Source organism: Lepidochelys olivacea (assembly GCF_965140295.1).
Source record: "Lepidochelys olivacea isolate rLepOli2 genome assembly, chromosome: 2".
NCBI classification, from domain to species: domain Eukaryota; kingdom Metazoa; phylum Chordata; order Testudines; family Cheloniidae; genus Lepidochelys; species Lepidochelys olivacea.
In genome coordinates, this window is record NC_140412.1 from 189761446 (window position 1) to 189789021 (window position 27576).

Genomic DNA, 27576 nt, shown 5'->3' on the forward strand with positions numbered 1-27576 from the left:
TTAAATATAAAAAGTAATCAAAATCCAAGCACTTATGCAAACATTGTCAATTTCACCTATTAGAGTAAAGCTAGTTATATCTGGTAAACCCTTCCCAGGTAGTGGGACAGATTCCAAATCCAGAGAAGGCTGAGTCTGTCACAGAATAAAGCCCTATGATTTTCTCTATATGAATGGGGAAGGATTTTCCTTTTCAGTTTGTCTTTTTGTTGGGAAAGAAGCTTTGCACCCACACAAAGCAACACTGATCTCCCTCGCCCACTGATATCACTCCTCAAGGCCACCGGTAACAAACCGAAAAGGAGTACTTGTGGCACCTTAGAGACTAACCAATTTATTTGAGCATGAGCTTTCGTGAGCTACAGCTCACTTCATCGGATGCATACCGTGGAAACTGCAGCAGATATTATATACACACAGAGATCATGAAACAATACTTCCTCCCACCCCACTGTCCTACCAGCAGGACAGGGGGGTGGGAGGAGGTATAGTTTCATGATCTCTGTGTGTATATAATATCTGCTGCAGTTTCCACGGTATGCATCCGATGAAGTGAGCTGTAGCTCACGAAAGCTCATGCTCAAATAAATTGGTTAGTCTCTAAGGTGCCACAAGTACTCCTTTTCTTTTTGCGAATACAGACTAACACGGCTGTTACTCTGAAACCGGAAACAAACCGTATTCTTCCATCAGAGGACTGATAGGAATGAACCCTTTTTCAGCCTAACAGTGGCATCATTTAACTGCACAAAGTACCAACCGGCTGCCCATTATTTGGACCCACTGGAAGCTGAGGGTGCTTAGCACCTCTAAACAGCTCCAAATATATATTGAAGATGATGAAAGGAACATGTCTGAATGCGCAGGATCTTCAGGTTGGTAAACTTTTTTATTTCATACTTCTTTCTTAAGGGCTGGCTGTCTTCCTTCTGGACTATTCTTGAATTCTCATGTTTGAGCAAAAAATATAGTTGTTACTCTATGGTACCATCATTTTAGATGCAGTTGTGATAAAAAAAATAAATAGCTGAAATAGGCAGATCTTCCTTTTACAATTTCACCTTTAAAGTAGTACTGAGTGTCAGTGAATGCAATGAGTAATACTAAGTGAGCAGTATGGGAATAATAATTAAATAACTGCATTGACTTATTTTGTTTAGGAGAATCCATTCTCAACATACAGGATTCTGAAGACTATCCATCTTCAAGATCATCACCATTTTCTATAGTTACAGAATTATCTGTCAATGACAGAGTTTCAGTCACTTCATGTATGTCACATAGCCACAGTACATCACCTGTAGCAGAAAGAAAAAAAAATCTCCATAATCCAGAAACAAACATAAATTTGTGATAAGAACCAGCAGATTACAAAAAGATGTAATTGATGAAAAAATTGCCCGGTTTGTTTATCGCAACAAACTCTCCTTTCCGTGTGGTTGAGAACCCACACTTCATTAACATGGTTCAGTCATTAAGACCAGGATACAGTCCACCCAACAGAGCAGATATCGCAGGCAAATTGCTGGATAAAGTGTATCAAAGAGAAATTGAGCAGTGTGCAGAAGGTCTAGAGGATGAAATTGTTAACCTGAGTCTTGATGGGTGGAGCAATGTCCACAATGATCCTGTTGTATGTACTTGTGTGACAACAGAAGAAGGGAATATTTACCTTACAGAAACAATGTAACATATCAGGAAATGCACATACAGCAGAATAGTTACAAGAAGTAGCAGTAAAAGCTATAACAAACTGTTTTAAAAAATTCAAATGTCTAGGATGCAGCTTGGTCACAGACAATGCTGCAAATGTATCCAAAATGAGAAGGCATTATTTAGAAAAGAGTCCCAAGCTAATAACATATGGTTGCAGTGCTCAATTGATGCACCTCCTTGCCAAAGACTTCAGTGTTCCAGAAATAAAGGCTAATGTTTAAATTGCAATATACTTCTGTAACAACCACTTTGCAGCAGCTGCTCTGAAAAAAGTGGAAGGAACCAAGCTAACTCTCCCACAAGACATGCAATAGAACTCAGTAGTAGAACTCAGTAGAACTGTTTTGAGAACGAGGTCTAGAACTGGCCAAATCTGATGACAGTTTGTGAACAAAATCGTGAGAAAATAGATGGCACCGTCACAGCCAAAGTTCTCAACATTGGGCTTAAGAGAAACGGTGAACACGTGCTGAGTACCCTGAAGCCTATTTCTGTAGCCTTGAACAAAATGCAGGGAAATAGCTGTTTTATTGCTGACGCTGTTGAAATTTGGAAGGAACCAAATGAGAGCTTAAAAAGAGAAATATGCAATGACAGAGTTAAATTACAAGCATTAAAAAAAAACAAATGGGGCAAGCACTATCTCCAGCTTATTTTCTTGCAAATATTCTCAATACTAGGTACTAGGGTCAGACCTTAACTGCTGAAGAAGAGTTGGCTATGACATGGACATCCAGCCATCATCCCTCCATAATGCCAACTATAATAAACTTCAAAGCTAAGGGTGAACCATTCAAGTAATATGTTTGCTGATGATGTTTTAAAGAAAGTCAGCCCAGTGAACTGGTGGAAGTCACTTAAGCACTTTGATTCAGAGACTGTTGAGGTGATGATCTCACTTTTAAACAGCAGTAGCTTCTTCTACCGGTGTAGAAAGAATATTTTCTTCCTTTGGACTAATTCATTCCAAGTTGAGAAACCGTTTGGGTGCTGAAAAAGCAGGAAAGCTTGTTTTTCTTTTCCAGATTATGAACAAACAGGAAAACGAAGGTGAAGATGACCGAGTTAGCTGCAGAAGCCAATATTTTAAGTTTCTCATGTTGATCTGGCTGACACAGTCTATTTAATTTTTGTTTTTAAATATTTCATTTAACTATTTTAGTTAAACAATTTTAACAAAAACAAACCTGATTTTAAAAAACTTGAATGTTTAACTAAATTCAAAAATTCATATGTTTGTTTTGTTAAAATATTATGTTTGCTGTTGAAGAAAAAAATCCAGAATACATAACATTATTGTTTTAGTTAAATAAAACAATTTAAATGTCTGTCTGGTGATGTTCTCCTCCTAATATAGCATGGCAAGAAAAACCTCCAAATATTAATGATTAACCTGTTGAATTGGAGATAGTTCACCTCCCAATGACTTCATAAATATTTGCTTCAATTACCTTTGGTAACTGAAATAACCAAACAATCATTCATTTTCTGATATAACTGTAAAACTAATCTGAAAAGTTTTCAATATAAATCACTTTAAAAGTGTATAGTACGTACCTTCTAAAAATGAAAACTACATTTATCTCTGAGTTGTGAAGAATATGTATTAAGGTTATAACAACCAACAAGAATGCACTTTTATGTAGAAATCCATGATTAAATCGAGTCTTCCTGACTAGTGATTTAAATCAAATCCACCCTGCCTACAACGAATACAGATGAATGAATTTATAGGCCAAGCCACCTCAAAGATCTAATGAGGCCAAAAAAAAAAAAAAGAAATATTTGAAACAAGCAAATGACAAGTACATTTCCAATATGCCATAACTTTAAACCTTCTTTCCTGGTTCCTACCAAACTTTCCAAAAAAGCTCTACCCAAGGATGAGATGGGACATGCAAAATTTCAGGAAAATCAGTTTCTTTTCAGGGTGGTAGTAAAAATTATGCTTCCAGGGGAATGGCAGCTTCAGTCTTAACTATGGCCCAAATATTGCTGCACCAGAATAAAGATTTTGATATAAAATGTTATAATTTTCAATGTATTACACAACGTATATATTTATATTATGTATTTCTGCATTTCATAAAACTTCTCCGAGTTTGCAGCAACAAATTACTTTCAAAACACAGACAACACCTAAAGCAAACAATCATTTTCTGACAATCATAAAAGGCGTTGATAAGAGTTAAATAAATCAGTAGAGCAAATATTGATTCAGGGGTAAAATGGTTTATCCACATGCAAAAACTATAGCAGTGGAAAACCAGGAAAATACTTGACCAAATACCTCTCCACCTTCAGCAAATGACGAGAGGTGTGCGCGCGTGCATGAGAAAACAGGAATTTCAAAATCGTTGTTTTAGAAAAATATGTTTCCTTTTTCAGGCCTCCCTTCTTTTTTCTACAGTAAAAACAATGGTCTTTCATGTTTATTAGGGTTCTTTTGTATCTAGATTAAACAAAATTAATACAGGATAAGAAAATATACGTGAGTTTAAGAAAACTGCATCTCTGCCAACCCACACTGAAACTCAAACTAACAGTTATAAGCAAACAAGGAGATGATCCTGCAAAGATGTGCATGCCTGGGCCTCTTTGTATAGGGGAGCAGTCCCATAGCACGGCATAAAGTTACTTAGGTGGCCATGTTATTGCAGGTTCAGGTCCTTTGACCTTGATCCTAGCAACTAGCACACGTGTGATTTTATGTAGGTGAACAGTCCCATTGAATTTGACTGGATTGTTCATGAGTGTAAAATTACACACCTTCGTCCATCTCTGCAGGCTCAGGGCGATGGTATTTGCACTTACTGGCAGTACAACAAACTGTGATTTCAGTAACGTGGAAAATCTGGAAAAAATCTACCCAGAGTCCCGTTGGTGTAACAGATCAGAATCTGGCCCAGTAACTCAGAGTGGAAAGCTATCAATGGTCTCAAGTTCTGTGATGTAGGAGTGTAGTGAAAAAGAAAAAAAGTCACTCAACCAGCCTAACTCCTAGATTAAGAAACACATGGCCATGAGCCATCAGAAGCTGCAAAACAGGGTACTACACTGAAATATGGAACGTATAGGAGCTGATTCAGTGGTTAGCAAGTTTCTTTGTTTGCTTTCAATGAAAACAATCTAGACATTGCATGAATAGATTTGCAATATTTATAGTAAAAAATGTGATTTTTTTTAGATAGTGGGCACGCTGTGACTGCTGCTTACCACACCAATCACGATAGTTTCACTGTTACCTTGTCCGCCTTCCCATTTGTTACTTCCGCCTTCTGTGCCTTGTCTCATACTTAAATTATAAACTCTTTGGGGCTGGGACATCTTTTTTATTATGAATGTGTACAGTGCTGATCCCAGAGCGGGGCCTCTGTGCACTAATGCAATATCAATACCAATAATACCTCATCATTCAGAAGCAGATTCCTGAAGACTTCTGATGCCTGGTATAAATGATACAATATTTTCAGTGCTTCTGAGTCAAGCCTGACCTATTATTACTATTCAGCAAGCACTCTTCCTTAATCACTGTGCACTGAGAACAAAAAATATCAGGATTATTAAACGTACTTGGAAACCAGAACAGAATTACACATTCCTTTATAGGATCTGAAAGTAATTGATTATTATTTCTCTAAGAACTGAATCAATACTATAACAGACTACTCACTGCTCGGTTAGCACAGCAAAGCAAAAGGAGAACACTCTCTAAATGCCAGGCGTTAGTAGGATTGTAGATTAGTGTTCTGTTGTGTTCTCAAACACCAACTCTCTCTCCCCTCCCTGCTTCCCAGCAGCTGCATTCAGAGTAACACTATGGCTAGTCAAGTCCAGGGAGGCTAGACTCAAATGGGTGAGCAGCCCAGTGTCTGTGGGTCGGCTGTGAAACAGCAACTGATAAAGATCAGGCTGAGCCTAAGCTTTGCAACCATCAGGTCTTGCACTACAGCCTCTCTTTCAGAAAACAGCTGAACAATTTTGGCTAGTCCACACTAGAAAGCTGCACTTTTAAAACCTCTCTCAGTCTAGTTAAAGCAGTACAACCCCAGCGGTATAGATCCTGCTACCTTCGTATAAAGGTCCTTTATACAGGTACAGCTATTCTCACAGGGGAAGGGGAAGAATTATAGCAGTATAAGGCACCTTTTTTATTTTTTGTATTATCATAATGCCGAGGAGCCCTCATCATGGACCATTGTGCTCGGCTCTGTACAAACGAGGACTCAAATCTGTTTTCAGAGTGGTCACAATGTGAAGGAATACTGATTGTTTCTTCTGAGTTTGCCCTTATCTGCACGGAATGTCATTTCTCATCACATTGTCTAGTTTTGTTTGGTCCTTCTGAAGCTAACACCTGCTTCTAGCCTTGAGTAACCTAAAAAATTCAGCCTCATTCCCAAATTTTAGCACATCACCATTCACTCTCTTTCCCCAGGCACTAACAAACATGTTAAAGGCAGCGATGCAAGTAGAGTTTAACTCTTACTGGTACAGTACCGGCCCCTGACCCCGCTCACAAAAATGTTCCGTGACTAGAGCCCTGCACAGACACAAAATTTATACCTGGGGATGCGGATATCTGCAGATAGAAATCAGTGGCAAAAGGAGCAGGAGTGGGGATGCCATTCCAGGAGCCAGTGCCCCATGCCGCCAGCTCCTGCGGTGTGGCTGTACCGTCCCCAGCCCTGTCTTCCAGCGGGGCTGTACAGACCGCAGACAGGAGATGCGGTTGCGTGGAAGGGCTTGGAGCAGTACAGCCGTGCTAGAGGGGCTGCCGCCGTGGCGCGCTGGCTCCTGGGAGCGGCGGCCCCACATTCTTCTTCTTTGGCCGCTGTGGTTCCCAGGAGAGCCCTGCAGTTCAGCAGATACAGATTTCTATCTGCAGATATCCACATCCCCAGGTATAAATTTGTGTCTGTGCAGGGCTCTACAATTCATTCTTGAAAATGTGTCTTTCCAGTATGGCATTCCAGCAATAAATGGTATGGCGTCCTGACCGTACCAGCTTACTTGCACCACTAGTTAAAGGACAACTGTTATATTAAACCTATATATATTAAATATATATTATATTATACTAAACCTCCTTCCCTCTTGATCATAGACCAGTTATTTCTCCTCTTTGTTTTCTAATTCTGTCAACCAGTGAGTTGACAAACAAACAAAGGGATCAATTTAATGTGAACAATAACTCCTCCCCTTTCTGCAGGGCAGTTGTGAGTTAAGGAGAAGAGGCGAAGATTCTCAAGTGGTGTAAATCAGTGTGGCTCCTTGAGGATCTGACCCAGCGTGTCAGTCTTGGCTTTCAATTTCTTTGTCTGGATGTATCAGAAACTACACTTTTTGTTTCTTATTCGATAAACGGACACTCGGTGATAAAGGAACCAAAGAACAATGCTGCATAGTTCTCCTGAGAGGAAGGGATGGCTGCCAGCCACATGAATGCCATAGGACAGAGGTGCCAAGCGCCTCTGGCAACCTGAGGGTTAAGGCTTTGTAAAGATAAACACCTCTCTAATTTTAACACTCTGGGTCTTCTGAACTTCTTAATAAGGTGGCTACAGCGTACAGCTGACTGAGACTGCATAATACTGTAAAGGTGGCACACAAAGGGATATACACTGGGTATGTTCTTATTTTACTTCTTTATGATGTATGAAGGCACAAGAAGGTTTGTTTTCCGTAAACAAGCTTTTCCCACAATTGTGATTTTCTTAGAAATATGAGGAATGCCAAGTCTTGCCTTCCTGGCTCTTGCTGGAGAACTTCTTGGATGGCTCAGAAATATGGAGAGGCAGCTTTTTTCAGCCTTCAGCGGAAAGGACAAAAGTGCCGAAACTTTCGCAAACAGCCTTTTGCCATCTTCCCATTCTTTACATCTGCCTACTGCTCAGTTCTTACAACTTCTGACACAGCTGGTGCTGGCCCCTTTTGGAGCCAGCAGTGGTCTGACCAGCCCGGCAATTCCCATGTTCTCCGCATGTCTGAATTAAATAGGTTGAACCTACTCCATTCAATAGCTTTGAACCAATGTAAGCAAACAAGAATCGTCTCCCCCCTCAGCTAGTCGGTTTCTACTTCCTAGGTCTCTGTTTGTCAGAATCCTGTTAGCTCTGCAGTTATCAAGAGAGTCTTCAGGTTACACAAGACCTGAATTTCCAATGTGAAAAACACACTGAAAAAAGCACACACACCCAAAAAACATTTAAAAGACAAAACCAAACCAAATCAAGCCTATTTTAGATACCAGCAAGAAGAAACAAATGGTGCAAGCGTAACGTCCACCTGCACCCCGCCTTTGCAGGTTACCTTTACACGTCTGGCAGATATTGAGCAGATTTGCCAGTGGTGACAAGCCAAAGATACTCACTGGCCAGGGTTCTGATAATGCAGGTGACTCAGATGGGCCCTGGATGAGAACTGGCTCTCTGAATTTGCGGACGTCAACCAAAATCATTTTAAATGTTCATTACAGATGGGCCTCTCAAGACGAGCAGGATATATTTTTAGAGTTGGTAGGATCACTTGCAGATCTAGAAGACTAGATAAACTTGGTAACCCTAATGTTTGGCCAAAGTGGTGCCTCCCATCTCTTATGAACATGCAGAATGCTAAAATTATGGCTAAAGGCCTCAGTTCCCATAGTTACAAGGAAATACTGATGAACTGGTGATCCCAGAACAAACTGATGAAATATCCAGCACAGAGGTGCAAATCCTTTTGTACCTTTGTTTCTTTGAATTAGGATTATTGTTAAAATTGCCTTCATAAAAGATGTGGTGAAAAAAGAATATACGTACCTTATAAGTCACACTTTCTGCAGAATGTGATGTACTGAACCTATACACATTCAGAAACCTAGAGGACCAAAGTCTATACTCAGCAATACTGGCATGAATCCAAACTAACTATGGAGGTCAGTGAAGTTTCTTTAGATTTACACTGGTATAACTGAGTGCAGAATTTTGGTCCAGATACTCTGCCAAAGGGCAGGTGCAGTATCAATTTAATATCCCGTATGCAAAGTCTTTCCCTTGACTCCAGTGACTCCTCTGACTTTCCATTGACTCCTTCCTTTCTGAAGGATTATGGCCGGCCCTTACAGGGAGCATAGACACGATGGTCCTTTTGCTCTGGCTCTTACAAGCCTATAAATATTTACAGAAATACTAAGGACCCCAAGTTTCCCCATTTCATCGTTTTGTTTTCCATTTTTTTGTTTGTTTCTGACCTGTATGCAATCCACTCCAGTGGCAAAATAAACTTATCGACTCATAGAAAACGTAAAAGGACACCACTGTTAACATTTAACACTCTTTCCAAAACCCCAAACAGCTCTATTGTCATAGAAAAAGAAAAACAGTCATGGTCCATAAGGCTCTGATATCACTACACCAGGAATATCGTACTCCAATCAGGGCACCTTATGGGACAGATACAGTATTGACACATTTGAGGAAATTCAACAACAAAACTGATGTGGAGTCTAGTGGGATTGGTTTATGAGGAAAGATTTCAAGGCACGGAACTCGGTTAAGCATTGACAAAATGGAGGAGTCATGATAACGGGCTATAAATATGTGACGAATGTAAACACCCAGGAGGGGGAGGAATTTTTTCTAGTGCGTTGAATAGGACAGAGATATGACTGGGGCTCGTAGGATGCAAGTAATATTTAGGCTAAAGATATAGAAAAAACTTCCTAGCAGTGAGGTATCCTGTGATGAGCCTCTAAGGAAAGCGGTGGAACACCCATTGTTTGGGACATTTAGAACTAGACAGGGGAACAATCCACCCCAGTCAGTGAACAGACTGCAGCAGATGAATTGACAGGTCTTTTCCATCTCTACAGACTCTTAGCCAAACCTTGCTTTCCAGTACATCCACGCAACCCTAGCGACGTCAAAGAGTTTACATAAGAATGAACAGGAGCAGAGTTCGGGCCAATGATTCGATACGCCATATCCCACTTTTGCCTTGTTGAAATGTAAAACAAGAATTGCACCATTGGCTTGGAGAGACAAGAGTTCGCATCTGACTACTTGAATATCCACCAGGCAACACTGTGGCATATATTATTTACCAAGAACATAGTGCTGGGTGCCACCAGTGTACAGAAATGAAACAGTTTCTGTGTTGTTCTACTTCATGGTACAGTACAAATGCTTTAGTTCACCTTAATCCAGCCCTGTTGTCACAGTCTCTGAGGTTCTAAACAGACACTGTAACCGGGAAATAGCTGTACTATTTTCTATAAATACAATGCACGGCTGTGTGTGTTTATGATGGGTCACTTACCATGGAGTTAGAGCAAAAGGGTTGTTAGAGGATCCAAGCAGGAAAGGTAACACAATAACATAGATGAGGGTCCTGAAGAAGCAATGGAGAAGCTGTTTATTGGGGGAATAACCCCTATCAGACTCCAGCCAGGCTAGAGTGGATTGTTCTTCCTAAGGCTAAGCCAAGGATCAAAAGGAGGATACTAAACGTTAGAGGACCCTAGGCCTAGAAAAGGGTGAGGGCCACAGGAGTGGCAAGAGGCTGCCCTGGGAGTGTCAGTGAGAGCTGACAGACTGGCAAGGGGACACAGAGACACAGCAATTGCAGCAGGGGCAGTCAGCTTCTCACAAGTGTAGACAGAAACAAGAGGGCTGGCTGAGACACATGAAAGCTGGCAAGGAAAGATTAAGGCTTAGGCTAAAGGGAAATCTGCATGTAGCCTTTTAATGTTTGTACTCTTTGCTCTGTGGGAATGAATACATAATGCATTGTGTTGAAGAAGCTGTTCTGAGTCACTTTTAACCACTTTGCTGGTCTCAGGTCCCCAGAGCGAAAAGGCTTACAGATGCCTAACTCAGCTGGGCCTTGGTACACGTGATTGGGAAACAAGGAGTCTGACACTCAGAGCCAGACTGGTTGGACTGCATGGTTCCACCCGGAGTGAGGAGCAGGAAGTCAGGCTGTCACTTAAGGGGAGGGAGTTAAAAAAAAAAATCGAAGCACAGTTCGCCCTGTAACCATGACAGCAACATTCCAAGGAGAATCATCCAAGGAGCAAGTCTGTGGAGCATCACCCACTTACAGCATAAAGGCCCAAAGGCTGATTTTGTTATTAGATTGTTGACATAGAAACTAACCCAGCAGGTTTAGGTTATTTGTCCTTCTTCTCAAACTGCTGCTGTTCTGTCTGAGGTGAAGCTGTGTGCAGCAGCAGCAGTCCACAGAGTGTCACGCTGATTCCTACCCACCACAAGAGTGCACGAGTCTCTCCAAAGAGCAGCCTGCCCAGGAAAGCCTGAGGGAAGGAAAGAGAAATACATTCACAAGGCAGAGTTGCAAAGAAATCTTCTCCAGTACAAAACCTGGGGCAGATCCTCAGCTGGTGTGTACACTGAATTACACCACTAGATGATCTGACCCGTGATTCTTAGTATAAAGCCTGCCTAACAAAACTACTCCAACCGCACCAACAGAAACATCCGCTGCTACTTAGAATCACCGGAGTTAAAGTTGGAAAAGACCTACCAGGTCATCCAATCCACTGTAAAGCCAATACAGGATTGATCCCTGTTGCTTTGTCCAGCCCAGTACAAAAGAAAGACTTGGCAGATGCTGATTTTTGAGTTTTTTTAATAATTCTGACAGATAATGTTGACTTTTAAGCATTCCCCCCCCCAATTTACATATTCACAGCTGTGGGAAATTATGGGGTGTCAAGACAATTATTTAATGACAATAGACGTTGAGATTCAAACAGCTAAAGCTTTATAATCATTAAAACACACAACTGTCAACATCACGTCAAAATATACAAAATAAATATCTTTACATCAAACTTTAAATATGTTCTCAAGCAACATTCTTCTTACTTTGCCCAGCTGTAAATTTGAATGATCCCTGATGGAAATATATTTCAGTGGTTTGTGTGTGTATGGCAAAATTGACGTTTACGGACATTTACTGATTTACTGATCCTTCCAAGCCTTCTCTTAAATGTCCCAAGGGATGGGACTATCCTGAAACACTATTCTGCAGATTAAGATGGGAATATCTTCTTCATATTTGACTTTAATTTTCCTTTTCTTAATTTTATCCCATTACTCTTACTTATAGTCCCTAAATTCTTTTCTCTCTCCTTGGCAAAATTCCCATCAAGTTCAGTGTGCCCAGGATGTCACCTCTCGTATTTAAGTCATCTCTTGGCCAAATGAGCGGTTTTAAACCTTCCTTGCAAATCAATGCTGCAGACCCTGATCTTTTTTGCTGGTCTCCTCAGTAATCTCTGAATATTTTCTATGATCAATATCTTTCTGGAAACAAGGGGACTGATCTAAAGTTCACTGAAGTCAACGGAAAGACTTCACTGGACTTTGGACCAAGCCCATAGTGCTAAAAACTCGACAAGAGTTATCTAAAGAAGGGAAAAAGAGATTAATATATCAGTTGAAGAGTTACAGGTAAGCAGGGACAAGTGTAAAACACCCCATATTCCTAAATGCATCATGGTTTTGGCTTGGGGCTTGGTAAAGAGTGATGCAAAGTAAAAGCGAAACCTTGACAGTGTCTCTCCTCTCCAGGTCTTAAGCATGCACAGTGACAAGGCCAGTCTGTTTCCACCTATCAGAAAATTATGATAAACACTAAACCAACCACTAGCTATTGAGCAAGATAGCGTTCGGTTATGTAGTAGGGAAGAATAATTTCCCTACAGAAATTACTAGGAGAAATTCTATGGCCTGTGTCATGTAGAAGATCAGACTAGATGATCCTTGGTGTGATTATCCCACATCTGCCTAATCTGGAGTTCTTACATTTTCCTCTGGAGTATCTAGGGTGACCAGATGTCCCGATTTTATAGGGACAGTCCTGATTTTTGGGTCTTTTTCTTATATGGGCTCCTATTACCCCCCAACCCCTGTCCTGATTTTTCACATTTGCTGTCTGGTCACCCTAGGAGTATCTGGTGCTGGTCTCAGTTAGAATACTAGCCTAGATGGACCCTGGGGGGTCTGATCCAGGCTGGCAATTCCAATGTCACAGAGGTCCCTTCTGGCCTTCAAATCTATGACGTCAGTTCTACTCACCGAAGAGATGAAGTTGGAGGCTGTTGTTGTCACCGTGGCGGTCGCTGAGGAAGAGGAGTAGTGCAGGGCTTTTGCAAAGAAGGTCCACATGACAGCATTGCACGCAAACACCAGACCGACACATCCTACTCGGAGCACCACATGTAACTGCAGAAGGGGGAGGTGGAAATACAGATTTTTTTCACTGATAGTTGACTCTCCCAATTATTTTGCAAACACTTTATGCAAAATAAAATGTCACAAACTGTGAAATGGCCTGGACCTGAATTACAAACATTATTTTGTGAAATCTCAACTGTTGTGTTTCTACATTTGCCAATATGCTGTATAAAAAGGAGGCAAATTATGAAGACTGTTCTGACATTTTAAATGGATGATACATCAGAGGATGCCCTGTTTTTTCCCACACCACAAAAGAAAGAAAATCTGGAGGGGAAAAACAAAAAGACACACGTGGGAAAAACAGAACGGTTGCTCTTCTGTTTACCACCTACCACTGAATGAAGGAGAATCCCTCAGTAAGTGCTTGATCCTACAAGAAACCAAGCACCCTCAACTCCTATTAGCTTCAAAAGCATTTGATGGAGCACATAACCCTGTAGGACAGGGGTGGGCAAACTTTTTGGCCCGAGGGCCACATCAGGGTGCAAAACTGTACGGAGGGCCGGATAGTGATGAGCTGCCAAAATCTTAACAACAGGTTCCCTCCTCACCCCATGAGGGGGTCGTTGTGCACCCCTGCCACCCAGGACTCCTGCCCCATCCAAACCTCCGGCGTTCCTTGACGCCCCCCGCCCAGGACTCCTGACCCATCAACCCCCCTCCCCTGGCCCCTGACTGCCCCCTGAACCGGGCAGGAGGGTCTCGTTGCCCACCATAGTGGGTACCCACCCCACCCCTAAGAGCCAGAGGCACCTGCCGGAGGACGAGGTGGGGAGTCCCGGCGGTGCTTACCTGGGGCAGCTCCCAGGAAGCATCCGGCAGGTCCCTCTGGTTCCTAGGGGCGGGGAAGCGTAGCTGGGGGGAGCAGGGGGAGCGGTCGCTCCCGCCACTGATCACATCAAAAGTGGCGCCTTAGGTGCTGACTCCCTGGGTGCTCCGGGGCTGGAGCACCCACGGGGAAAATTTGGTGGGTGCAGAGCACCCATCGGCAGCTCCCCATCCCGCGCCTGGCCCCAGCTCACCTCTGCCTCCTCCCTTGAACCCACCGCCCCGCTCTGCTTCTCCGACCCCGTCCCACCCCCGCTTCCTGCGATCAGCTGTTCAGCGGGAAGCCGGGGAGGACTGAGAAGCAAGCCACAGCTTCCCGCTCAGGCCGATGGTGGCGGAGGTGAGTAGTTCCCCTGCGCGCCCCCCACCCCGGGTTACCTGCTGCAGCATGGGTGGCCTGACTCGTGCCCCCCGCCCCCCCCCTGAGCTCACTTCCGCTCTACCTCCCTGGGCCTGAGTGGGAAGCCGCCTCCTGCTTCTCAGCCCGCCTCGGCTTCCTGCGCGAACAGCTGATTCGCAGGAAGCCTGGGGGGGGGGAGAAGCAGAGCGGGGCGGCGTGTTCAGGGGAGGAGGCGGAGCGGAGGTGAGGTGAGCTGGGGCCGGGGAGCTGCCGGTGGGTGCTCTGCACCCACCAAATTTTCCCCTTGGGTGCTCCAGGACTGGAGCACCTGTGGAGTCGGCACCTAAGGTGCCACTTTGGGCCGGTTAAATTTAGAAGCTCTTTTAGAACTGGTTGTCCCTCGCAGAACAACCGGTTCTAAAAGGGCTTCTAAATTTAACAACTGGCTCTAGCGAACCAGCTCCAGCTCACCACTGCGGCCGGGTAGGGAAGGCTGTGCCTCCCGAACAGCCTGGCCCCTGCCTCCTATTCGCCCCCTCCCACTTCCCTGACTGCCCCCTCCTGGGACCCCCCAACCCAAACCACTCCCCCCCCCGGGATCCTACCCCCTATCCAACCCCCCCGTTCCCTGTACCCTGACTGCTTAGACCTATCCACACTCCCACCCCCTGACAGGCCCCCCTGGGACTCCCACGTCCTTTCCAACCCCCCGTTTCCCGCCCCCTGACCACCCTATCCAATCTGCTCCCTGTCCCCTGACTGCCCTCCAGGACCCCCCGCCCCCAACTGTAGCACTGCTGCGTGCACGCCGCCACCGCCCCCTTACCATGTCGCTCAGAGTGGCAGGAGCTTGCAGCCTCACTGCCCACACGGCGGTGTGGCACAGCAGGGCAGGGGCCGGGCAGGACAGTCCCACGGGCCGGATGTGGCCCCGGGCCATAGTTTTCCCACCTCTGCTGTAGGAGATGTTGAGCTTCTGAGCAGACTTGGAGCTTCTGTTTCTCAATTTCCTTGGCCTAGACCCTGGAGAAGTAAGTACCCTCCAACTGCATCCAAGCTCCACATGTTCTTTATCTTGTGATCAGACTCTAGTTCCTCGGGTGGGGTGGGGTGGGGTGAACTGGAGACTGCTTCATGGAGGAAAATTCCCTCAGAAATGGATCTATCCTTGCTGGAATATCCCTTAGAAATGCATTATCTGAGAGACCTGCTCTCAGCCTTTGAGCTTCAGGCTACCAAAGAGGAACCAGAGGCCAAAGTTCTTCAAAATCTCAGTCCCCGGATTGACTGTTCTGGGCTGAGAGGAGAAGAAAGGAAACTGAGTGCCTGTGCCCATCTGCCAGTTGCTGCTGTATGTGGGTGTGGGGGGGGGGGTGTCGCTGGAGCAGAGGCAGTGGGATGTTGGCATATGGAGGTGCTTGTTCTTTGCCGCTGTTGCTCAAGTGATAAAGAAGGAAGAGAAAGCTGTTAGGAGACTAGATAGCTCAGGGGATTGTTCATGGGAATCAGCAGTATTCAGCAGCTGTTCAGGAAATCAGTTCAGTTCAGGCCTATACCGAGTATAAATTAAAGGAGTATTTGTGGCACCTTAGAGACTAACAAATTTATTTGAGCATAAGCTTTCATGAGGGCATTCACCTCATGAAAGCTTATGCTCAAATAAATTGGTTAGTAATTGGTTAATTGCTCTGCACCCACCAAATTTTCCCTGTGGGTGCTCCAGCCCCGGAGCACCCAGGGAGTCAGCACCTAAGGCGCCACTTTTGATGTGATCAGTGGCGGGAGCGACCGCTCCCCCTGCTCCCCCCAGCTACGCTTCCCCGCCCCTAGGAGCCAGAGGGACCTGCCGGATGCTTCCTGGGAGCTGCCCCAGGAAATTTATTTGAGCATAAGCTTTCATGAGGGCATTCACCTCATGAAAGCTTATGCTCAAATAAATTGGTTAGTCTCTAAGGTGCCACAAGTACTCCTTTTCTTTTTGCGGATACAGACTAACCCGGCTGCTACTCTGAAACCTGCGTATGAATTGTTACCTTCTGGCCATTTGCTCAGTTACCAATCTGAAATGAGCTGGTCTTCCACAATTCCTAGAGAACAGATAGCCGCTCCACCAAATCTCCCCCACAACCTGAGTCCTCAGCAGAATGGCCAAAAGGATGAATGGTCCTGCAGAGTGAACTTCTGCCTTGCTAGCAGTGGATCCTGCAGAGCAATACTGCGGAGGCGTGGTTGTAGGGGATCTTACACTGCCACTACCTGTAGTGCTGTACTACACGAGGACTTCTACCTTTGTGGCTGTCAATCGGCACTTTTCATGACCACTAGAATAACTCCCCACTTTACGTTACATTAAAATAGAAAAGGGAAACGAGCCGCATATAATTGTGTGTCTCAAACTAAACAAATAAGTAAAAGAACATACTAAATTGCAGGGGACAACTAATGCCACCACAGAAGGAAGCAACTGGAATGTGGATGTAACAATCACAGATGGAGAATGACTCACTGATAGATTATGCGATAAAATCCAGCCCCTCTGGCTAGCTCAGACTACAAAACGTATGGAAAACACGAACGGTCCTATACTGCTAAGGAAAACAAAACAATCTAGAAAGCCCTCCGATTCAGGCTTCAATGCGTCTAAACCACTTATTTCCTGCGGCACACAATGGGCCGAATTCAGTCCTGGCCTAAGAGAGCGCATTGAACCCTGGAGTTGTGCTTGTTTAAGAAAGGCTGAATTTGATCCAGAATCTGTCCAAAGCATGATACGAAAATCAGATAGAAACCAATTCAGGATCAAACCATTGCTCCTTACAACCCTTCTGCTAGCTATTCTGACACAGTATCTGCAGGGAGACATTAGAGCAGAGGCAAATCACGTTTCTGCTGAGAGGCATTTGAGAGAACAAAGTTGTGTTGTAAATGGTTCTGCACACTCCAGGGAGAGCAGACCCACCAGAGAGAGATCTCTGCGCTACAAGGCAAACATCCAAGTGCAATCCGGCGACTGCTAAATTCAAGCACCTTCCAACACTAGCAAGTTTCTAAGACAAAATGAACCTGCGGGCGTGATTAGAAATAAAACCCAGGGTGTGATCCTGCCATGAGCTCTGGGTGGACAGGCCCGTCTCTCTGTGCATGGCTTGTTGTAGGATCAGGGCCTCCGTCTGGAAAAAGGCTGCAGTTTTGTTTTATTTAAGAACCTTATATTATTTGCAAATCTCCCACTTCCCCCATTAATATACCTGGGTTTCATGCCCTAATCTGCTGTATGTTATGTCCTTGAAGTAAGAATATAGAGAGGTGAGGGAGGAAACTGCAGTGGCAAAAAAGACCTGCAAACATCCCATGAGTGCATGAGGGCAGAAAACAACAGTTTTTTTCTGTGCGCTAGATTAATGGCCAAGCCTTCATGGTATATACCTTGTGCTAGACACAACTAAATACCTAAAAGAAATCAATCTTCAATTGATATTGGTGTATGAGCCTTTGAACAAACACACTTGGAAGGTGTTGCCTTCTCCATGGGGATTAACTGCTCTTTGCCTCATGCTCAGGTGCCTTAAATAGCAAGGCCCAGGAGGAGGCCTACGTTCATGGTAGGGACAAACTGTTTCCTGCTAACAATAGAGGCAATTGTATTTTGTGAAGTACACAATACCTCGTGGTCAAGATTAAAGACAATGGCCCACATAACAAATTCAGAGACTGGCTTAATTCTACAAGTTTTTCTTATTAGGGCCCTGCCACAGGGTATCTGCAGGCTTCCGGGGGGGGGGGGGGAGCGATAGCTCAGTGGTTTGAGCATTGGCCTGCTAAACCCAGGGTGGTGAGTTCAATCCTTGAGGGGGCCATTTAGGGATCTGGGGCAAAAATTGGGGATTGGTCCTGCTTTGAGCAGGGAGTTGGACTAGATGACCTCCTGAGGTCCCTTCCAACCCTGATATTCTATGATTCCTCCCTCTTGAGCCTGCGCCCTGTGTTTAGGCTGGTATAATAAAGAATCTTCCACGCCTTCTTTTGCTGGATTGTCCAAGTGTCTTTATTTACAGTGTTTGTGCAGTTCCCAGATCCCCCAACAGCTAGTGACCCACAGACCCTCCCCAGGGTCTCCTGGTTTTTGAGGCTTCCTTCTTTGGTAAGGAGACAGCAATACCCTCTCATGCCTCAGCCCAGCTGTCAGTACTTAGCTCAGCATGTTCCTCTGAGCCAGCCCTCATTAGGGCTTGCAGCTGGGCTCCCTCCTGAATACCTGTGTCTCGTACCCCTGGGCGGAGAGCAGGCTGCAGGCAGCATTTTGGCAGGGCCTTAAAGGGGTCTACCCTTGCCATGCCACAGGCCCTGATTTGACTTTACAGCAGGTCTTTGCATACAGCTTGTTCAGGATGAAACTGCACACTGGTCATGTCTACTCAACCCCAGTGAGCCAGTTTATACCTGTGCTCCATTGTTTATACTGTAAAAAGAAAAGGAGTACTTGTGGCACCTTAGAGACTAACCAATTTATCAGAGCATAAGCTTTCGTGAGCTACAGCTCACTTCCTCAGATGCATATCGTGGAAACTGCAGCAGGCTTTATATATACACAGAGAATATATACACAGTTTATACTGTGTCCTCCAGTGGGCTGACTGTAGGCGACTAGGGTGAGATTTTGAAAACACTCCGCATTGGCCTAACTCTGTTCCCACTGAAGTTAGTGGTAAAGCTCCCTTGACTTCAACAGACGCCAAGTTAGGCTAAGGCTGAGCACATTTGAAATTCCCTCCCTCAAAGTCCTTAACGGGGTGAGTCCTCCCACTCCATACGCACCACTTCTTTGGTGAGCCTTGTCACAAGGGGTGATTGTGTTCAGACACCAACTGCCTCTTGGGGTTTCTCCTGCTGTGTCCTGGGTCAGTGAGTGCTGGGGTGGGCCTGACGATGCTGAATTTGCTTCCCTTTGTGCTAGCCCCTTCTTCATAGCTTGGCCCTCTGCCCCTTTGTCTCAGACAGTCTCAGCTTTCTCAGGGGAGTGTTACATTTCTGTATAGTGTTACTGTTGGGCAGGGGGGTGGGGGAATTTAGAAATAAAAACCCAACCTCTACATTTTAACTAAATTCAACATATTATTTTTATATTTTAAAAGGACCCAACAAGATGTGCCTGTAACAAAAATACTTCTCATTACCAGGCTAGGTGATCATAATGGTCCCTTTTTTGTCTTAAATAATCTAAATTCTAAATAATCTAAGTTCTAAATTCTTGTTCAAGATGGAGTTAGAAACAGGCAATTGGGAGAAACAACTTGCTTTTAAAAAAGAAAATCTGTCATGTACTTCTGTACAGATATGGACTGGCTACAGAGCTTCCTTATACACACCGGATGTGTTCATTGTAAGATCCTTTAATGCTCTGCCAGGTATGGTTAAGGTTAGCTTAAATAAGGTATTTTACAGAGCGGCACCTAGCAAGTGAACAGTACACTAGCGTTTAGCATTCCACTGCACAAAACAGACATGCTGGTCATCCCTGCTTCAAATAAAAATTAGCAAAGCTGGTCACCATTTTTAATTTTTTTCCCGTCATTATGGAGAGGATCAGCGTTTTTTGGAATTTCAAAATTTTGAATATTTTTGAAAATTAAAAAGGGTGGAGGAGGATATGCAAAAAAAATTAACCAGCTCTAATAATTAGAAAGGGTGAATTTCCCATTTCCTGAGTTAGGGCCTGATATGTCCAATCCAGTTTTTTGTGGTTTTTCCTTTGGACCTCAAATTGTTCTAGCCTGTGTAAGTGTCTAGACTCTCTGACATACTTTTTGGTGTGTGCTTTAAAAACTTCACTAACCTCATCATACATAGTTGCTCATTATTTATGTGATGCAAAATAATTGTGGTCTCTTGGCATTTGTAATCCAGCAAGTACAATTTTGGATCTGTCGATAATGTTTGCTACGTGACTAAACAATTCTCCCCATGTGGTTTTTCATATTGCCTACACCTGCAGCCTCACCTCTTGATTTAAATCAGAAATAATCTTTTACTGTATGCGTATGCAAATCCAAACCAGACGTGATACATACTTCTGTTTGTAAACATTGTGGTAACTAAAATAGGAAATCAAAATGTAAAACAGCAAAGACCTTTGACCACTGAACAAAGTTAAACACAGAATCTGAGGCGAGGCATGATGGAAATCAATAACTGCATCTAGTTTTTTTTTTAACGAAAGGAAAAGGAAAGAGAAAAAGAACTGGAAGGAGAAGAGAAAGCTCTTAGCAAGAGAACAAATGTTTCCTGTTTATTTTGAAGTGCAATAATATCCACCAATTACATGAAAAATTATGGAATAAGGCTACAAATAAGATCATTCTGGGTTGGACTGCAGCCATTTCCCATATCATGCTAGCTTCCTCCCTTGTACAGTTTTATCAAAAATGGCACCAGAAACTTTTGATCCTATTTATTTGCTTTATATTCACAGTTACTGCTGTGCATTTGTCAGTCTCATGTTAACTACAACGACATTGCGCTATGAATTGCTGAGTTACAGTATAGCATGTTAAGGAATGATTTTGGCATTCATCTAAGAGGAAAACCACCCAGGCATTCCTGAGGAATCGGTGCAGGGATGCTACATCTAAGAGGGACCTCAGAGACTTTAAGGTCAGAAGGGACCACCATGATCATCTAGTCTGACCTCCTGCACACTGCAGGCCACAGAACCTCGCCCACGCATTCCTGTCACAGACCCCTAACCTCTGGCTGAGTTACTGAAGTCCTCAAATCATGATTTCAAGACTTCAAGTTACAGAGAATCCACCATTTACACTAGTTTAGACCTGCCAGTGACCCATGCTTCAAAGGAAGGCGAACCCCCAATCCCCTCCGGGTCTCTGCCAAACAGACCCGGGGAAAAATTCCTTTCCAACCCCAAATATGGCAATCAGTTAGATCCTGCGCATGTGGGCAAGATCCACCAGCCAGACATGTGGGAAAGAATTCTCTGTAGTAACTCAGAGCCCTCCCCATCTAGTGGTGCATCACCAGCCATTGGAGATATTTGCGGCAAAGAATCAAATAAGCAATTTATTTTCTGTCACAAAGGTACGAACCATGAGAAGAAAAGCCATAACAGCTGAAGGAACAACTCCACAGCCAGTGGTTTCAGAGTGGATACATGAAGGAATCCTGTGAACTTATGATAACGATTTGAATGTATTACAAAGCTTTAGTAGAGAGAGGGATGACCACATTATTTAGAAATACGATTACAGCAACTATCCCAGGGCTATCCATCTCTCTTGCTGTAGGCCATAGCTTTTGTCTATAGCTCTCACTCCCACGAGTGTGGCTGTAAACACTTCACTATTGGTGAAAACACTTAATTCTTTTTTACATTAGGCCCCGTCCCTAGGTGACGCAACATCAGGAATATACAGGAGGAGTCATTCTGCACTGGCTCAGCCAGTTGTTGAACTGCTCCTTGCTGCTGTCAAGGCTCCCTGTGTAGGGTTTCATGAGTCACAGCATTAAAGGTAAGCTGGGTCTCCAAGGATCACAATGGGCATTTCGACTTCCCCTACGGTGATCTTCTGGTCTGGAAAAAAAGTCCCGGCTTGCAGCTTCCTGAACAGGCCAGTGTTCCAAAAGATGCGTGCGTCATGCACCTTTCCAGGCCAGCCTGCGTTAAAGTCAATGAAACGCTCACGGTGATCCACAAGCGCCTGGAGAACCACTGAGAAATACTCCTTCTGACTAACGTACTCTGAGGTCAGGCAGGGGGGGTGCCAGAATTGAAATATGCATGCCATCTATCATAGAATCATAGACTATCAGCGTTGGAAGGGACCTCAGAAGGTCATCTAGTCCAACCCCCTGCTCAAAGCAGGACCAATCCCCAACTAAATCATCCCAGCCAGGGCTTTGTCAAGCCTGACCTTAAAAACTTCTAAGGAAGGAGATTCCACCACCTCCCTAGGTAATGCATTCCAGTGTTTCACCACCCTCCTAGTGAAAAAGTTTTTCCTAATATCCAACCTAAACTGCCCCCACTGCAACTTGAGACCATTACTCCTTATTCTGTCATCTCCTACTACTAAGAACAGTCTAGATCCATCCTCTTTGGAACCCCCTTTCAGGTAGTTGACAGCAACTATCTAATTCCCCCTCATTCTTCTCTTCTGCAGACTAAACAATTCCAGTTCCCTCAGCCTCTCCTCATAAGTCATCCGTTCCAGTCCCCTAATCATTTTTGTTGCCCTCCGCCAGACTCTCTCCAATTTTTCCACATCCTTCTTGTAGTGTGGGACCCAAAACTGGACACAGTACTCCAGATGAGGCCTCACCAATGTCAAATAGAGGGGAATGATCACATCTCTCCATCTGCTAGCAATACCCCTACTTATACTTCCCAAAATGCCATTGGCCTTCTTGGCAACAAGGGCACACTGCTGACTCATATCCAGCTTCTCGTCCTCTGTAACCCCTAGGTCCTTGTCTGCAGAACTGCTGCCGAGCCATTCGGTCCCTAGTCTGTAGTGGTGCGTGGGATTCTTCCCTCCTAAGTGCAGGACTCTGCACTTGTCCTTGTTGAACCTCATCAAATTTCTTTTGGCCCAACCCTCTAATTTGTCTAGGGCCCTCTGTATCCTATCCCTACCCTCCAGCATATCTACCTCTCCTCCCAGTTTAGTGTCATCTGCAAACTTGCTGAGGGTGCAATCCACACCATCCTCCAGATCATTTATGAAGATATTGAACAAAACCGGCCCCAGGACCGACCCTTGGGGCACTCCACTTGATACCGGCTGCCAACTAGACATGGAGCCATTGATCACTACCCGTTGAGCCCGACAATCTAGCCAACTTTCTATCCACCTTATAGTCCATTCATCCAGCCCATACTTCTTTAACTTGCTGGCAAGAATACTGTGGGAGACCATGTCAAAAGCTTTGCTAAAGTCAAGGAACAACACGTCCACTGCTTTCCCCTCATCCACAGAGCCTGTTATCTCGTCATAGAAGGCAATTAGATTAGTCAGGCATGACTTGCTCTTGGTGAATCCATGCTGACTGTTCCTGATCACCTTCCTCTCCTCTAAGTGCTTCAGAATTGATTCCTTGAGGACCTGCTCTATGATTTTTCCAGGGACTGAGGTGAGGCTGACTGGCCTGTAGTTCCCAGGATCCTCCTTCTTCCCTTTTTAAAAGATGGGTACTACATTAGCCTTTTTCCAGTCATCCGGGACTTCCCCCAATCGCCATGAGTTTTCAAAGATAATGGCCAATGGCTCTGCAATCACATCCGCCAACTCCTTTAGCACTCTCGGATGCAGCGCATCCGGCCCCATGGACTTGTGCTCGTCCAGCTTTTCTAAATAGTTCTGAACCACTTCTTTCTCCACAGAGGACTGGTCACCTCCTCCCCCTGCTGTGCTGCCCAGTGCAGCAGACTGGGAGCTGACCTTGTTTGTGAAGACAGAGGCAAAAAAAGCACTGAGTACATTAGCTTTTTCCACATCCTCTGTCACTAGGTTGCCTCCCTCATTCAGTAAGGGGCCCACGTTTTCCTTCACTTTCTTCTTGTTGCTAACATACCTGAAGAAACCCTTCTTGTTACTCTTAACATCTCTTGCTAGCTGCAACTCCAGGTGTGATTTGGCCTTCCTGATTTCACTCCTGCATCCCCGAGCAATATTTTTATACTCTTCCCTGGTCATTTATCCAATCTTCCACTTCTTGTAAGCTTCTTCTTTGTGTTTAAGATCAGCAAGGATTTCACTGTTAAGCCAAGCTGGTCGCCTGCCATATTTACTATTCTTTCTACACATCGGGATGGTTTGTCCCTGTAACCTCAAAAAGGGTTCTTTAAAATACAATCAGCTCTCCCCCTCATGTTATTCTCCCAGGGGTCCTGCCCATCAGTTCCCTGAGGGAGTCAAAGTCTGCTTTTCTGAAGTCCAGGGTCCGTATTCTGCTGCTCTCCTTTCTTCCCTGTGTCAGGATCCTGAACTCAACCATCTCATGGTCACTGCCTCCCAGGTTCCCATCCACTTTTGCTTCCCCTACTAATTGTTCCCGGTTTGTGAGCAGCAGGTCAAGAAGAGCTCTGCCCCTAGTTGGTTTCTCTAGCACTTGCACTAGGAAATTGTCCCCTACACTTTCCGAAAACTTCCTGGATTGTCTGTGCACTGCTGTATTGCTCTCCCAGCAGCTATCAGGGTGATTGAAGTCTCCCATGAGATCCAGGGCCTGCGATCTAGTAACTTCCGCCCCTCCGCAGTTAGGGAAACACATTTGTGCAAAGTCAGCCACAATGTCATGCACGTTACCCAGAGTCATGGTTCTTCTGACCAGGATGTGATTAATGGCCCTTCAAACTTGCCATCAACACGTTTCCAATGGTCGACTTTCACATTCCAAATTGGTTAGTGACCGATCGGTAGCTGTCTGGAGTTGCCAGCTTCCAGATTGCAATAGCCACCCGATTCTCCACTGGCAGGGCAGCTCTCAGTCTCATGTCCTTGCGCCGCAGGGTGGGGGTGAGCTCCTCACACAGTCCCATGAAAGTGGCTTTTCTCATCTGAAAGTTCTGCAGCCACTGCTCGTCACCCCAGACTCGCATGACGATGTGATCCCACCACTCAGTGCTTGTTTCCCGACCCCAAAAGTGGCGTTCCACGGTGGTGAGCATGTCCGTGAATGCTACAAGCAAACTCGCATCATAAGCGTTACTCGAGTCAATGTCATCGTCAGAGTCCTCACTGTCACTTTGGATCATAAGGAGTAACTCGACTGCCAAATGTGACATACTGGTGAGACTCCTCAGCACTTCAGGATCCATTCCCGCAGACCGAAAGGGAAAACAGAGTGCGCAATACAAAAAACGTTGAAAGATGGCGCCAAATGTGGATGGAAGCAAAGGGAATGCTGGGATGCAAACCGATGCATCACAGGGCGTTGGGACAGGACCCAGAATGCCCCACACTCCCCGTCCCCTTTCCACAAGCCACAGCGCCAGAATGGGAAGAGGGGCTCCGTGGGAAGCGCCAGAATGGGAAGAGGGGCTCCGTGGGATAGCTGCCCATAATGCACCATTCCCAATGCCGCTGCAAGTGCCACAAATGTGGCCAGGCCAGTGCGCTTGTCAGCGTGGACACACTGCAGCGCATTCCCTGCTGCACTCTCAGAAGGCAGGTTTAACGCACTGCGCTCTACATCTGCAAGTGTAGCCAAGCCCTGGGACTTAAATTCTTGTCAGTTTCGTTTTCACAAGGGAAGAGGGACACAGAACAGAACTGCTAGGGGCAGCAATATAGGACACAGGGTGCACACTGAAGGGTCTTGCAACGTCCTTCTTTTCTCTCTGAAAGGATGGCTCACAGCTTCATCCAAAATATGGCCTGTCCTTTTAATGGAAAAACTTTACCCCTAAGCACATCCACAGGAGAGGGGACAGGTATTTACGTACACCCAAGGGGAAGGCTGCCCAGCCAGCACCTCTGGATATTACCCTGCTCCTGACAAAGCCATACCCAAGGGTCGGTGGAGTATGTTCACGTTTTATCGGAGCTCTGCCTGAGCTCCCCCAAGGCACAAGGAAGGGCTCGGGGCTGACGGCGCCGGGACGGGTGCGCGCCGGCGTGGCTCTGGGCAGCCGGGAGAGCAACTGCAGCGGTGCTGGGGCTCCTGGGGGACGGGCGGGGGGAGACCGGCTCGGGCACGGACTGCGCGTCTCTTCCAGGGCAGATCACGCAGGGGCTGGTTTCTCCGCCTCCCCGCGCCGCCGCCCCCGATGGGGGAAGCGGCGCCCAGTGGCCAGCCAAGGCCGGGAGCAGCTGCCCGGCTCTTACCCAGACACAGGCGCCGGCGGCCGCCTCCTCCCCTCCGGCCGCAGCGGCACACGCCTCCCGCAGGTAACCGGCGCCCAGAGCCAGTTTAGCGGAGCCGGCGGCCAGCGCCCCCAGCAGGCCGGCCGCGGCCGAGTGCGCGGCGCCCCAGCCGGCCCGCATCGCAGCGCGGCCCCAGCCCGGCGGCGGAGCCACGTGGCGAGGCAGCCGGCGGCTCTTCCGGGTCTCTGGCGAGCTCACGTCACGTGACGGCCCGCCCCGCCTGCTGGCTGCACAGCGCCCCCGCTCCGAGCTTCCTTGTCTGGGGGGGGGGGGGCGTCCGCTGCTCCCGCCCCTGCACTACTCTGCGCACGCGCTACAGCCGGCTGTGGGAGCGAGGCTGGAGTAACTGCCTGACTGGGCACGTGGGAGCTTTGCCCTGCTCGAGCTCCTCTGCGCGGGAGAGAGTCTGCCGGGCTTCGTCGCACGCGCCGCTACGACCAGTCACATCCGAGCCATCGGGGCCTGCCGCTGCAGCGGCTCGACCTGCGTGTGAGCTGAGATCGTTCCAACCAGCTCTTGTCCGGTAGGTCGCGCTCTGGGACCCAGCTGTTGAAAGAGGTGTCCTTGCTCATCAGGGCCGGTGTAGGTCCCAGAGGAGCTGGATCGTTTCATTACTGATGAATGAATGGCTAGGGTTTGGTCAAGGGTATTTTTAGTAAGAGTCACGGGCAATGCACAAAAATTCAGGGGCTGTGAATACCCTTGACTAAATCTTAAGGGGGTCACTGCTGGGGGGAAGCCGGGGGCTGCTGCGAGCGGCTGCACCGGCCGCCCAGAGACCACTGCTCAGGCAGTCCCCTGGGCCAGCCGCACCGGCCGCTGCTTGGGAGGCTCCCGGCAGCTAGCCCCGGGGACTGGCTGAGCAGTGGCCGATGCGGCTGGCTGCGGGGCCGCCAGAACAGCTGGTTGCAGAGCCCCTCCAGCAGTGGCTGATGTGCCCAGCCCCGGGGCCACCCGAGCAGCTGGCCCCAGAACCAGCTGCTTGGGCGGCCCTGGGGTCAGCCACACTGGCCCCCGCAGAAGTCACGGAGCTCTACTGATGGGGTAAATAAAATACTTCACTTGAGAGGAGCAGTCCATGTGTTCTCACATTGGCCCCTGCTCACGAAACCTACCTTGGCTGCCACTATGCTGACTAATTCTAGGCTGAACCTTTCTAGGGAAGGTTAAATACAAAAAAGTATTGGTGGCTTTTCAGCTTGAGTCATAATGAGACAATCTGGTTCTGGACCTCTTCCAGGCTACTTTGTTTTATGAAGACTGCTAACGTGACAGATCTGTGGTCAGCGACTGCTGGGGCCTGATGGCCAATGATCGATCTTGGTCATGCTCCCTTTGTGAGCTTCCATTGGCACTGCTGAACATAGAGTGTTGCTGTTGTAAATAAGGACCATCACACATATTCCAGAATTGTTTCCCTGTACATCAAGTTATGCCTGGAAGGCAGTGGTAATGGCCTAATAGTACTCACTCATAGGCTAAGTTTAATACACCCCAATGCTGTTTTTGTGTGTGGCTTGTTTGCATGTTGATATTTTTTTCTTTTTATATACATGGAGACCTT

At 46.1% G+C, this 27576-nt stretch overlaps 1 protein-coding gene across 1 annotated transcript; it reads right to left on the reverse strand.

Moving 5' to 3' along the window:
- Positions 1-10417: 10417 nt before the first annotated feature.
- TMEM42 (transmembrane protein 42) lies at positions 10418-26193 on the reverse strand. Its single transcript, XM_084620324.1, has 3 exons — positions 25974-26193; positions 12804-12950; positions 10418-11014 (listed from the first exon to the last, which is right to left on the reverse strand). The coding sequence occupies exons 1-3, from the start codon at positions 26130-26132 to the stop codon at positions 10871-10873; spliced, it is 450 nt and encodes a 149-aa protein (XP_084476450.1). The 5' UTR covers positions 26133-26193; the 3' UTR covers positions 10418-10870.
- Between the last annotated feature and the right edge of the window lie 1383 nt (positions 26194-27576).